Below are 14,381 nucleotides of genomic sequence, written 5' to 3'. Positions count from 1 at the left end.
TTACAATTCTAATGTATTCAAACATTTGTTTTCCAATAGAATGAATGAATGAATGAAGTAACTCCATCACAATGAAATGGAATTTTTTAAGTACGAATATTTTTTTGTAAGATGAGAATTAGATTCTCATTTCAGACTCACTGACTCTGGTATATTTTTGAGCACAGCTTTTGATTTTTCCTGCGGTCATTGAACATGGCACATGAGCGTGATGCAGCCCTGAGGTGTCCTGATGCGGTAAATAGTTAAATCAGCAGAGATCTAGAGTCCAAATTCAAATCTAAACCAGACAATAACTTCCTCCTGTTCTCCTTGCAGCTATTCATTTGCAGCCAATTTCATTTATCTTGTGAGTGTGAGCAGCCGGACAAAGCAAAGACACTCCGCCTCTTTACGTTGAGACTGTTCTCACTGGAGCACAGTTCAGTTCCAACCATTGCAGTGGTGCTCTCACGCTGAACACACAATGATGAACTTTACCTTGATCACAGCTTTCCTCTGTACCTTCTGTAAGTACCCAAGTGTGGATTTCTTCCCTCAATTCAACAATTTCTAATGTTCCTTCAGTGATCTGCCAGAACTGAAATGTGCTTTTCTTTAATTCCATCATTTACGAGCACTGTTTGGTTCCTGTTGAGTTCCAGGTTTGTGGATAATTTTCATGCTGTTTGTTTCAGTTTGGATCACAGTTTCTGAGTCTCACACTGTGGAGGTTCAGCCTGGTGAAAATGTCACACTGCTGTGCTCCAACTTTACCACGTTCCCCTCTCACATAGTGTGGTTCAAACTGGCCAACAGACACAATGTCAGCTGCATCTCCTCCATGTTGAGCTCCGATGGCAACGCATCATTCTGTGATGGATTTCAAAACAGCCAATTTAATATGACTGCCAACAGCACGACCCTCTTTCTCAGGATCAAAGAAGTGGATTCATCCGACTCTGGACTGTATTTCTGTGGATTTTACTCAGGTGGAAAGCCAGTAATTGTCAGTGCAACATATTTAAAGGTTCACGGTAAGACTGCTGTTGAGTCTGATGATTTGATGATCTGTTGATTTTTAATCACTGTCAAAATGAAGACTGATCTCATCTTACAGGAGGTAGAAAACTCCACAGAAAGTTTCATTTCTTGATCTTTGTTGTTGAAGTGTTTGATGGAATAACAAATCTGACGAGTGTGATCCTGGGCTCTCTGATCATTGTCCTCGTCATAGTCATCATTGGTCTGGCTGTCAAAATCGGCAAACCTCACACAGGTACTTATTACTTAAAATGCAACTTCCTGCTTTTCAGAAAGTGTTCACAGCAATATTTTGGACAAATGAACTAACCAGATGTTCTTCTGTGTAATTCAGCTCATCCAGAGGAACAGACCCCACAGCACAGTGAGGTAAGCTGACATTGACATTGATCACAGTCCATCTTTTCTGTGTCGTCTGCTTCAAGTCATTTCTCATTTATTTTTTCTGACAAACTCAGCCACATAAGATGAGTGACTGTCTGTTTATTGACAGAACCTGGGCTCTGATGCTCTGAACTACGCAGCAGTGACTTTCCATCCGAAACGAAAAAGCAGCCGAAGGCCTCCATCAGAGGACCAGCTGGAGTCATGTGTTGTATTTGCTACCACCAGATCGACTCAGAAAACATCCTGATCGACAGCTCGGGGTGGAAATGTTGCTTCATCATTTCATGCTGTTGACAGTCAGACTCACCATCACTGTAAAAAAAAAAAATCCAATTTTCTAATAAACATTGAATATTCTTACAAACTGCTTTCTGTGCGACAGTGTTGATTCTGCTTTGGAGCCAAACTCTCTGTCTCCTCTGTTTTGTTTGTCTGGTTGGTGTTTAATGGAGAAGGAGCCTCGAGGTCACTGACAGAGGGTTTCTCATGAGAGTTCGTGAGTGAGGCTCACATCACTGGTGTGACAGGAAGAGACAGCACAGTGTGGTCTGAACATGAGTGGGAAGAAAAGATGGAATGAAGGGACATGAAGTCCTGAAGGGCAGCAGTGAATAACTGCTGACTTCTCTGGAAAGAAGTTAAAAGTAGCATCTACATCTGAAGATAGTTGTATAGAAACAGATCAAGAGTTTCTTCAATAGTTAAATAACTTAAATAACTGATGCTGACGAAGTCATCTGAGAAGTTTTTGCAGAATCTGGACTCTGACCTGAAGGATGCAACACTGACTTTGTCTTCAACAGCGATAAGAAACAGGAGGCCTGAATCAGAGAGAGAAGTGCAGACTCGTGTTGTTTATGCTGCCAGCAGACTCAGGAAGCAACTGAAGCTGCAGCTCAGAGTAGAACCGAAGCTTCGTCATATTAATGTGCTGTTCAGTGTGTAAAGGAACAAATGTACTGTACAAATATACTGGAATAAATATCAAACATACTGCATTTCTATTGATACTTCTTCTTCTTCTTTTTTTTAATTCCTGGTGTTTCCACTCAGGTCTTTTATACACACACTGAAAATGTGCAGTGCGATGGAAACATGCTCACTGAGTCGACAGCTCATGAGAGCAGCAGACAACAGTGTTGAACAAAGGCACCGCTACAGTGTTATAGATTTCTCTCCAGTGATTGGACAAGCTGAAAGAGTGCGTTCGTTCATGTGTTGCTGCACAAACAGGAAAGTCTACACGTGACCACAACTCATGTGCCCACAGCTGATTTTCATGTCACTGGAAAAGCAGCTGAAGGGGCTTCAGAAGAAGCAGAGAATGGTCCAGAAGCCTGAGAAGACACGTTGGTGGGTGTCAGGAGGACGGATTTGAGCATCAGGAAGACGTTTTTTTAATCTGAAACAAAAGTGCAGAGCGAATGAAGGTGGATCATCAGAGGACAGAACATATCTACCTGAAGGCATCGCTTTGCATTGGCTGGTCAGTGTGAAAAAACAAAAGACACCCCGCCTCTCTGAGCCTCTCTGAGCCTCTCGTAGGAGCTCAGCGATGCAAACTCTCCCTGCAGAGACACTGAGCACACAATGAGGAGCTTCACCTTGCTAACAGTTTTACTTCTCTGCACACTCAGTAAGTTCTGGCTCTTCATTATTCTCAGCACCACATAATGTAGAACCCAGCAGAATTTCAGCGTGCAGATTAGACCTGAAGGAGTTTTGTTCTGGGGCCTTATTACAGTCAGTGTTCTTTCTCTCTGGTCGTCTCTGCTGGTTGTTTCAGGCTGGATCTCTGTGTCAGGATCTGAGCCTCAGACTGTGGACCTTTTCTCAACTTTCCCAGTCTTTTGTTGCTCCCATCCAAACTTGTTTGAAACGTGTTGCTGTCTCAAATTCAGGATATAAAATTCATCAAATTCAATGAAGCTGATGAGGTCAAACATTAAATATATTATAGTATTCAATTGAGTCAGTGTCAAAAAGGATCAGCAAATGATCACATTCTGTTTCATTAAAGTTTTGCACAGTGCCCCCACTTTTTTTGGGAACCAGGGTTTAAGTTGTTTGGACACTTACAAAGTTCCAGATTTTGGTGAAACTCAGTTGCAGTGTTTGTGACTCTGAATGTGTGATTTACAGAACCTGGACTCTGGTATCGTGAAGTTCCTTCCAAAGACAACGATCAGAGAGAGGAGTGAAGACTCGTGTTATTTATGCTGTCAGCAGATAAACTCAAGAAGAAACGGGAACTGCAGCTCTGTGTGAAACTTCTGCTTCATTATGTTAATCTGCTCTTCTGCTTTTCTGTATGTGTGGCTGCAAAACACATGTTCACAATGAAGCTCCTTCTGTGTGTTCGTGGAGAATTGGCATTTTTAGGCTCATGTTTCTTTCTATCTCTTTCATGGTCAAAGTCTCTGTCTTTATTTTCAATGTCACACAAAGGACACTGATGACTGTCAAACTTCCTCGTAGAGAGAGTCAAGCGGTTTGTCTGTTGGAGGGAGGAGTGAGTGAAACACTCATCACAGGAAGAGGCAGCACAGTGTGGTGTGAACACAACTGAGAGGAAAGTCAGTGGGCCTCTAAAGTCAAAGCCTTGAAGCAAAGTAGAAAAAGAAGCTGCGAAGACTGACCTACTTTGCTTTGACTAAATAACATCAGCCTCTTCGTGCGACTGGAAAATCAGAAAGAAATAAGTCAGGATGGAATAAAGCAGTCCATCTGTGGTGACAAACATCGTCTGTCTGAGTCAAAACATAAAGTGTCACCGCAGGAAGACGTCAGCCAAGAGTAATGCCACTGTCCCAAATTCAGTACCTGAGAAGACAGCAGTGTTTGACCTCTGAGGAGTCACGTGCTAATAAATAATAGTGACTTCATGTTGCCATCCCTCTGTTGTTACCTGACCAGTAATCCACCACAGAGTGTCCTGATAATAAGAAATAATGAAAGCTACACAACATTTCATCATCCTCTTTACGACATTTTGACTGCTGACTGACTGAAAGCCATTTATTCAAATCAAGTGTGGACACAACTGCTGTATTTTTATTACTGCTCTACTATTTCCTGGTCCTGTTATGTCCATCTCTTATGTCCCTAATTTGCTCCTCTTTGAAGCCATGCTGCACCCTGTTTCTGTTATTCTGGAGCAACCTTTAGATTAGATTAGATTCAACTTTATTGTCATTGTCAGAGTGCACAGAGACACCGGAATGCAGTTTAGCGTCTAACCAGAAGTGCAAATAATATCCAAGAAATATATAAATACATGTAAGTAGTGAAAGTGGTATGAGGTATAAACAGTTGAGGTAGGTGCAGGTAGTGCAAGTAATTTCTATGAAACCAAAAAAACATGCGCAACATATTATGTAAACAGGTGACGTGTGCAACAGGAAGTAAGTGGCAATGCAGTAAAAGTGAAAAGTATAGTGAACAGATGAGGTATACAGCGTATATGAAATATAAAGTGAGTGAATTCTGTGAGTGAATTCTGCCCCCACACATTTGAGGTTTGATGGAGGAGGAGCCGGCAAAGACAGTGACGTACACATGACTCATCGAGGACAAAACATGCAACGATGCAGACAATGTTTCAACACATAATTTTCCTTGATTGAAATAAATATTTTAAAATTTGATGAAAGTCTCAATTGCATGCTGACGTGGTGAATGTGTCTATGACAAAGACAAAGGTTCGCTTTCTGCCATGGCTGTGTTTGCACGCATGTGTGAGCATGCAACAAGTCCATTTTCCACTGCGGTGAAACACTGTGTGCAGAGCGAAAGCCACAGGAAGACTGGCCTTCAGCTCTCTGCGACGAAACCACAAGCAACAAAAGATGAGCGGCTTTCACACCACAGCTTTACGTCGTTTCTCTTGAAATGTATATTTAGAAATGCATCAACAGTAAGTCCACGTCCATGTCTCCTCAGACTGTCACCATCTTCACAGACCACTTGAACCAGTTTCCTCAAAGCCATCTAAGTTTCTCGCCATCACACCTCAGCAGCCTGCTTTCAGAAAAGATGCTACTAACTAATGAATACAGAGGCCGCTTATTTGTTCAGGCCAAGAAGCTCACCAGCATCGCACGCCAACCACCTCCAACACCCCACTGTACAGAGCAGCATATTCAGATGTCACAGCTGTCAGGAAGCCTCCTTTCTCCTCCCTTTCCCAGTGTTTCCTGTGTTTCTCCTCTGAGCCATGTCAGTCTCTCTTTGTGTTTGTCCTTGTGTGTATATATGTGTGTGTGTGTGTGTGTGTGTGTGTGTGTGTGTGTGTGTGTTTGACTGGACTAGGTGTTTCCCTGCAATCTTGGTTTACCGACACCTGCTTGCAGATCCAATCAGCCACCACAGCTGCAGCCAATCCACTATCATCAACCACAGGATAAAAACCAGGATCTCCTCTCCAGTTCTCAGCATTGTTGTTCTCACTAGTCTGGTAGCAAGTCTCACACTACGTTCACATGTAGCCGGCTATTTTCATACACGGACATTTCACCCTCTCTGTTTTCAAAAATAACAGCGTGCACATGTTTTCAGAAAACCTGTTGTTTACACTAACCCGTGCATGTATGCTGTCGACGCTGGCAGTGACACAGACTGGCTCTTCGCGGTGTGTGTGTGTGTGTGTGTGTGTGTGTGGGGGGGGGGGGGGTGGTTGTTGCAAAATTGCTGATCTCCAAGCACTCATTCGTGTCCACTCCTCGATATAATAGAGCAGCTGTATTTGCCAATGCAAACATAAGAAAAGGGTTTGCACCAACATAAATGCGACTGCTACTCTGAATGCATCCATGATCACCATGATCAGCAAATGTGCAACCAAAGTTTTCCAAAATCTCCACTCTGGCCGGAGTTTTTAGAATGCATTGTTTTGAGAGGTGAATTCTCCGTTTGCGTGTAAACGAAGGGCACAAACAAAGGGAAATGTCTCCATTTTTCAAATTTTCGTGCACGTGTAAACGGGGCTTCAGCCTCTTAGCTCGCCCTCCTGCTTATCTCTCCTTCAGAGTTTTCCACATCTGTATGACTAAAACAACTGTCTTTGTCCCTCAGGATCATCTCTTATCTCTAATCTGTTACCTCTGCCCAGCTCCAGTCCACCATCTGAAGAAAGCTCTGACTCTCTTCACCTACCTGCCCGCTCCTCGGCTGGATCAGCTTCGATCGTCTCCCTGTGAACATTATCCAAATTTTTGTGACAATAAATCCTGTTTACCACTCAAATACTCTTTTGTCTGTGTTGTGAGTTCAGTCATTTATCTCAGACCTCAACAACAGCAGGCTTTTGTTTCCTCTTTGCAGTTGCATTATCCACAGCTTTAAGTTGACTTCAGGTGATTTCTCATTTGAAAGCAGAAAGCTGAGAAGCTGCTGGAGTTTGAGGTTCGGCTCTGAGAGGAACTTGGTGACGTCCTTGAAGGTCAAATCACACTTGCTGTCACTGACCATATTTACAGCTGGCATTAACGTGTGTGTTGGGTGACCCAATCACAAGTGGACAGCCGAGACACATCGCTGTTCACACCTGAGTCTTTCAAGTGTCTCCAAGATACCCAGCTGACCAAAGTTTGCTTCTGCTGGAAGGTCAAAATTTTGTCTTCCTTTATTTTGGATACGTAGTTGTTGGCTGTTGGAGCAGATAATAAGATCAAAACTAATTTATTCTGATTTACAACATAACGAGAGGCGTTGCCCTTGAAGAAGACTCTCAGTTGTCTATTCCGTCTTTGGCCCAATTTTCACCCAAAACACCTTCTCTGGGTTACGTGAGTTCAACTCTTACACATCCGCATCCATCCTCACATGTTGGCACCAACGAGTGCTAAAATCCTAAATTGTTGTATTGCTGCTTGCGCTGATCTTTTTGCAGCTACTACCACCATGTTTGAGTGGTTATTGTGTGGTCAGTTAATGAAGAAAATCGAAAAACTTTCTTACTTCATCCCCATTTTAGGTTTTCTTCCTGTCCTGTTCCTGTGTTCCCAGTCCTGATTCAGGGCAACTTCAAACGCTTATGGTGGAACACATGTTTTGAGTGTTACCATCTCCTTTGTCAGTTGGAGAAATGAAAGTTTTTTATAATGCCGTTGCAGTATTCATGCAAAGTTTACAGCTTTTTGTTAATGAGATGAGTTTTGCTGCTTCTTTATTTTTGCCTTTTCTACACAAAATCACCCTTTCACGTTGCCTTTTGGACACTGATGACTGTCCAGATCGAGATAGTGGAGGAATGAGTGAGGTATGCATCACTTGTTTTGACAGGAAGCCCAACTGATGTGGAAATCGTGATGCACTGGTCTGGCCTGGTCTTGGTCACAAAGGGAGAAAACTGTTATATTTTTACAAATATTTTGGAAAAAAAAAACAGAGTGTAGAAAAGTAACCAGCAGGACTAGACACTGAGTGAATGAACCCTTCATCAACATGTGTGTCACAGGAGCTGGGCTGTGAAGAATGACTGGAGGAAATGTGTAACAGATGGCCAATAACACACGATCATCAGTCCCCAGAGCAACAATAAATGCCACGTGTGTGTGTGTGTGTGTGTGTGTGTGTGTGTGTGTGTGTGTGTGTGTGTGTGTGTGTGTGTACCTGCACAGGGACTGCAGATGGAAATTAGCTGCTAGCTATTAGCTGACATACATCTCTTCTTGTTGAATGTTTTCTGTACATGGTTTACTAATAATAACTAATAATCCACAGGACGAATTGACATGAAAGTATGAAAACCTTCATGTTCCTTCAGATCATTTTAATTTGTCCAGAACTTTGATAAATTACCCTCTCTAACACCCTCTCTGCATTTAGTGCAAATTAGCTTGCAAAAATAATATGGTAAACATTATAAATGCTTAATATTTCATCTTATCTTATCTTATCTTAAATACTGTGTCTACATATATGATACCCACCTACCCACGGGTGCACTTGCCACAGTGGTGACATCCAGCTGGTTGTCAGTGAGGTTTCTGTGTCATAAGAGAGGCCATTGTGTTCATGGGTGGAGCTGCTCTGGAGGTGGTCTGGATGCTTGCGGCATAGGACAGCCTGACGGGCAGCAGAAGATCCAGAAGTGTTGCATTACTTCCATCTGCTGGATTGTAACATCTCCACTGTGCGAATGATTTACAGTGTCCACTCAAATTAATCCCATTCACGACATTGCCTGTTCTATAATCCAGATCCAATTCAGTCGCTGGGTGGTGCACAAAGGAGCATTTTGAAACAACTGACATGGCGCATACTGATTTTTGTTGCACATGTGTACCTGTATACCAGTTATATGCACCCCTGTACATATGCTTACAGGCAAAGGTAGCAAGTCCAAAGTGGCTGTTATAATTACTGGAAAATGAGACCCAGGTAAATGGGTGGTTGTTGGGGTCAGGTGATTGGGAAAGATGGGAAGGTCTGAAAGCATCTGGTGGGTGGATGGAGAATGGCAATGGGAGCAAAGCTTCATAGAAATGGGAGAAGTGGGAATGCTGCTGAAAGAAGGGGCAGAGAGGCAGAATTGGCAAAACGGGACTGAGGCAACCATTGTGACAGCATACACCTTGATTTATGTAATAAAAATGTTACTACTAAATACTTTATAACAACTGCTTTTTTTTTACATAGTTAAAATCTGAAATTAAAATTACTATCTTAAGTCAGTCATAATGGACATCAAGACTTTCTGCAGAGCAAACACAAAACACCACCACCTGTATTTGATGAGCATGTTGTGGATCATTATTGCTTTTGCACGACTGTCTGAAACTGTAGCAACATAAACACAAATTAAAGTTCATCCCATTCCAAAAAGTGACAGCTCTTCTTCAGCAGAGGACAGTCTGGTTGTGATGTATCGTTAGTCCAAAATAGCAACATCTGCTGCAAATAACATGGTCTAATTAATAACTTAACATGGCAGCCAGCGTTCTGCGTGAGCACTTCTTCTTTTTTTTTTTTTTTCCTGAAAGCATGTATGTGGACAGTTTGAGCAACAGGATAAAAGACTACAAAACACCCCACCTCTTTACATCGAAAGCACCCTTACTGCAGCACAGTTCAGTTGCGGACGCCGCAGAGCACACGCACCATGAAGAACTTTATAACACTTTTAAGTCTCTGCAGGTTCAGTGAGTACTACCATTGAATTACTCTGAACTATATTTAGAATGCTGACAATGCCAGCCCACCGGCAGTTAAACTGTGAAAAAGATTATTTAAAGTTGCTGGTCATATTCCTCTTCTTTAACTGAAAGTCTTGTGTGTTTCAGGCTGGATCCTTGTCTCAGTCTGTCGGTCTCAGACTGTGGAGGTCCTGTCCGGTCAAGAAGTCACACTGCTGAGCAACAACATGTCCAGCTATAAATCTGTGACATTCTGGTTCAGACTAGTTGAGAGAACCAAGACCAGCTGCATCTCTGTGATGATCAACTCTGCTGAAAACGTTGCATACTGCGAAGGATTTCAACATGGAAAATTCGAAATGAAATCCAATGTCTCCACTGTCTTTCTCAAAATCAAACAAGTGGATTTCTCTGACTCTGGACAGTATTTCTGTGGATTTTACAATGGTGGACGTCCAGTTTTCAGTGTAACACATTTAAATGTTAAAGGTAAGATCATTCTCAATTCTAGTCTTTCTTTTGGTACCCATTCTTCATCCATTAATGTTTATATGGTATTTTCCTAATTATCTTCCAACAACACAGGCAACAAGTGGGTATTTAAACATCAACAAAATGTCATTATGATGCAAATCTGTCAAAATGAAATCAAGGCTAAATGTATCTTCATTTCTTAAAAAGGCAGCCATGACCCACATGACGACGTGCGCAGCAAGTGTGAAAGTAAGATTCCTCTCAAAATTTCTTTCATTGTGCAGATCATCAGATGTTTGAAGGGGAAACAGTTGAGCTAAATTCAGTTTTGTCGATTTTAGACATCAAGTCTCTGAAGGGAAAAAGACTCTAACTGAGTGATCTTTCTCGTAGACGACTCTGAGGGAATATCAAAGCTGATGAATATGATCCTGGGTGCTCTGACTGTTTTCCTTGTCATGGTCATCGTTGCTCTGGTCGTTAAAAGCAGGAAACGTCAGAACGGTACTTTCTCACAGTTTCTGTGTCTATCTTACATTTGGTTTTGTTGCTGGTGGAAATGCTCTTAAAGTTAAAAGCTCCTGTTTTACCAGAGACAGTGATCAATGAACTGACCAGATGTTTTGTTTCTGTCTCTTAGCTGGTGAAGAAGAACAGAGTCCAGAGCAACAAGAGGTTTGTTTGATTCAGTGTATTGTATCAGCTAATATTAGCTAGTCCCTGAAATGTGTATTTGCATATATGCATGTATACAAGATGTATCAATTTGCATTGAGTATATATGAGCAGCTAAGTAAGAAGAAATTCCAAAAATCCCCAAATTTTGTTTGAGGCACTTTGCACACAGTGCCTTCTTTTCATAGTTTGTCCATTAGAGAGCACTAATAAGTTTATTTTTCAGATGGAAAATGTGCTGCTCAGTCAACATCTTTGTTAAATCCTTTAAAGAATGCAATCGTTTGTATTTAGAAATGAAATAAGCCAAATATCTTTATTAGCATCGGCCTCAAATGTCAAACGGTCGGACTGCAGGAATTAATCATCATGTCAAGTCGACACATTCAACCTGAAAATGCTCTTTTTACAGAACGTGGGCTCTGATGAGCTGAACTACGCAGCCGTAACCTTTCGACCGAAAGCAAAAAGAAGAGAGCTGGAGCCAAATGTTATTTATGCTTCCACCAGAGGCACCTGGAACTGATGCTGTGTCATATCAAACTTTGTATGCCTTGTTGGTGACAGCAGTAATCATTCTTGCCAAACTTTGAATTTTGCATTAAAGATCTGATGTTCATTCATTGGAGTGTGTCTTCATGCTGCAGAGCTTTAATTCTCAGTATTTGCATATGGTTGGTGTTTGATGGAGGAGCCAGTAAGGACAATGATGGCTGTCCAGGTTGTCTTATAGTGAGAGTTAGATGGACATCTGCAGCAGTGGAGGAGCAAGTGAGGCACACATCACTTGTTTGACAGGAAGAGACAGAACAGTGTGGTCTGAAAACAACTGTTCATCAAAGCTTTCTGACGAAAGAATCTGAGAGGAAAGAAAACACTGGCTGACTTTCCTGTGTAACAGAGAAAATAAACGCCTTCACAAGACATTTCTGAAAAGACCCTTGAAAAAACATCAGTGTGAAAACTGCATGTAAATGATACCACAGCATGCCTTCACAACTATTTGACCCCCACCTGTCCATCATTTCACCGAGGTAACAAACAGCGCTGTGTCTGCTCTCTGCATCATAACCACACAGGTGAAAGGATGAGGGAAAAGAGTGAAGAAGGGATGAGGAGCAAGGGATGAAGGCGTGAGGAATGGAGGGATGAGGGTTGAGTAGGGAATAAGGGTGAGGGATGAGAGAATGAAGGGGGACATCTGGGTCATGGATGGATTGATGGGGTGTGATGATAAACCAGTGTGAGATCCAGAATTTTTTCCAGGATCTGGATAAGATTTTGTCATTAGTGGTGGTGAAGCCACAGGCAACTTGGCCCATTTCTGAGACCATCAGAGGATCTTGAGGGGAAGCTTCACTGGCTTGTCTTGGTTTACGAAGTCTTGGTTCAAGTGGACTTAGGAATGAATCTCGTCAAAAGAGGTGGACTTGTCAAGGTTAACTGGACCAGTTAGTCTGGCTGCATGAGAGGTGGTATGTAAGGGTCAAACGAATGGATGGAAATGTCGAGACATGGCTGTATGTCAAGGATAGCGGCTGTTCATTTGTATTTAAGTGTGAGGGTTGAGTGACATGTTCCTTTCTGCGACCAAAGTCTCCGTGCTTTGTACAAAACAGACAAAACAAAACAAATACAGAACTACAAATGCAGTCTGTATAGCAGTGGGCTGAGTATGTAACCCACTGGTCAGAATGATGGAGCTCAGGATGCATAGTCATCAACTCTCAACAACTCTGTGTTGTGTGAACTCTCCCACTGACAGAGGGAGGTGTTGACCACAAGAGGACTTTAAGCACCCACAGCTTCTCTTAGCAGACCCAGAGGAGCCACTGTCCATGTAAACACTACATTCTCTCTCTTCTTGTGTAATCAGTTGTTCGTCCAAGATCATCTTCTCCGTCTCATATAGATCGATGGCGGTATCATAAAGCTACTCTGTAAGTAAAAGGGGGGGGGCAAAATCACACCTGACTCGTCGTCACCACATGTTTCCCTGTGTCCCCTCTAGGGGGCACTGCAGATCTCTGTCTATCAAAATTTCCTGCTCTATAAACAGTTTCTAAAAATATGTTTTGGTGTTTTGCCTAAGCATGACGTTTGTGTGTCACTGTGCAGTCGGTTTGACACCACAAGACTGTTTCCATGTTCATGTGCTAAAGGAAGGAAGTTTCTCTGTGCTCACCTTAAATCTGAGGGTACCATGGATGTACAAGCAAGAATTTGTGACATCGAAACTAATTTGAAAACCAGTCATGGTTCAATATGTATATCACACACATGTGATTTGGAAACGCCTCCAACACACAGACACATACTTTTCAGGGAAGTTGGGACACTTTGTTAAAAGCCATGGCACCCCCCAAACTTGCAAATTAAAGCAAACATCCAAAAACTTGAAAGGAAATGGAATTCAACCAATATGGAAGAAGCTGATTTGCCCCAGCAAGATAGTCTTAAAGCACATAGGAAGGCCTGCAAAGACATAGCAATGTATTACTTGTTATTAATAGAGGAAAATAAGAACAAACCCAGGTTGCTTTCCAGCACTGCTGACAGTCATAACTCTATTGAGCCATGTATTCCTATAGCCCTCAGTCATCACAACTTCTTGAGCTTCTTATTAGGTGTCAAATTCATCACCTCATGTACTAAACCCACGCAACATTGCAAGAATCAGGCACATCCTGTCGCAAAATGATACAGAAAACTAGTCCACACAGTTGTGACTTCCAAACAGGATTATTGAAATTCCTCATGAGCAGGCTGTCCCAATATGTTGCTAAATATTCTCTTAAAGAGCTCATAGTACCCTATTACCCCACTGAAACATCTTGCTCCCAGAATACAGGCTTACTTATGGTTCTTAAGGTTTCCAAAAGTAGAATTGGTGCCAGAGCGTCAGTCCAGGCCAGGGAGGCAGACAGCCTCTCCACCTTTAAGAGTAAGCTTTAAACTTTCATATTTGATAAAGCTTATAGTTAAACCCCAAGTTAGGCTGATACGGTCTTTGACTGCCAGGGGAATAGGTTGTTTGCAGTCATGTGACATTGAATTCAGACGAAGGGTGAGAAGTGAGAAGGTGAGAAGTCTATGACCTCAGTCTGGCTACTGGTAAAGGTCCGGTGAAACACCACTAAGACATGGATCATCTGGAAACAGGGTATTTTATTTACGCTCAGCTGTCTCATGTGAAACCGTTTGGCTGATTTAAAAAGTGCTAGTTGTGTTGCTTGTAGCCATTACTTTAAATCTATCATGTAACAAAATATTCAGAAGAAATAAACTGTGAACAAGCATAATAATTGTAATGGAGGTAAACTGATTGTCTTATGAAGCCTCATATTTCACAGAAACATTTTTGAGGCTAACTGAATGACATACACTGCTCTCACCAGCCAATACGCCTTCAGATGTAGAGGTTTCTTTTTTAGCTTCATTTAGCTCTCAAGCCTGTGTTATGTCCCAAGTTGATGGCTTCTTGAAGAAGGTAAACAAGTTCATAATCATAAGCTTTCTGACGTCACATGACAGGAAAGAAAGTTAGACATCTTTGCTATATCTTTACAACAAATACTGTAATTGTCTGACAGAACACCCTGCATTTTACATGTCTTGAATTACTGTTATGTTGATGTATCTTCAAATGAGGCCATAACTGGTGCGTAAAGTGCCACACAGTTT

General features: G+C 42.0%; 1 protein-coding gene across 1 annotated transcript; it reads left to right on the top strand.

Annotated features, from left to right (window-relative positions):
- Positions 1-417: 417 nt before the first annotated feature.
- On the top strand, positions 418-1,711 carry LOC143317326 (uncharacterized). Its single transcript, XM_076725426.1, has 5 exons — positions 418-509; positions 678-1,016; positions 1,151-1,258; positions 1,358-1,392; positions 1,517-1,711. Exons 1-5 carry the CDS (start codon positions 467-469, stop codon positions 1,655-1,657), a joined length of 666 nt encoding a protein of 221 aa, XP_076581541.1. The 5' UTR covers positions 418-466; the 3' UTR covers positions 1,658-1,711.
- The last annotated feature ends 12,670 nt before the right edge of the window (positions 1,712-14,381 follow it).

This window comes from Chaetodon auriga, chromosome 24 (genome assembly GCF_051107435.1).
Source record: "Chaetodon auriga isolate fChaAug3 chromosome 24, fChaAug3.hap1, whole genome shotgun sequence".
Taxonomy (NCBI): Eukaryota; Metazoa; Chordata; class Actinopteri; order Chaetodontiformes; family Chaetodontidae; genus Chaetodon; species Chaetodon auriga.
This window is presented reverse-complemented; position numbering and strand designations above follow the sequence as displayed.

What these genes read in the sequence shown, in the direction of transcription:
- LOC143317326 (XM_076725426.1), top strand. Translation starts at nt 467, where the DNA reads ATGATGAACTTTACCTTGATCACAGCTTTCCTCTGTACCTTCT. An exon ending in AACATATTTAAAGGTTCACG is followed by an intron (nt 1,017 to 1,150) that starts GTAAGACTGCTG and finishes TTGTTGTTGAAG; the next exon opens with TGTTTGATGGAATAACAAAT. An exon ending in AGACCCCACAGCACAGTGAG is followed by an intron (nt 1,393 to 1,516) that starts GTAAGCTGACAT and finishes GTTTATTGACAG; the next exon opens with AACCTGGGCTCTGATGCTCT.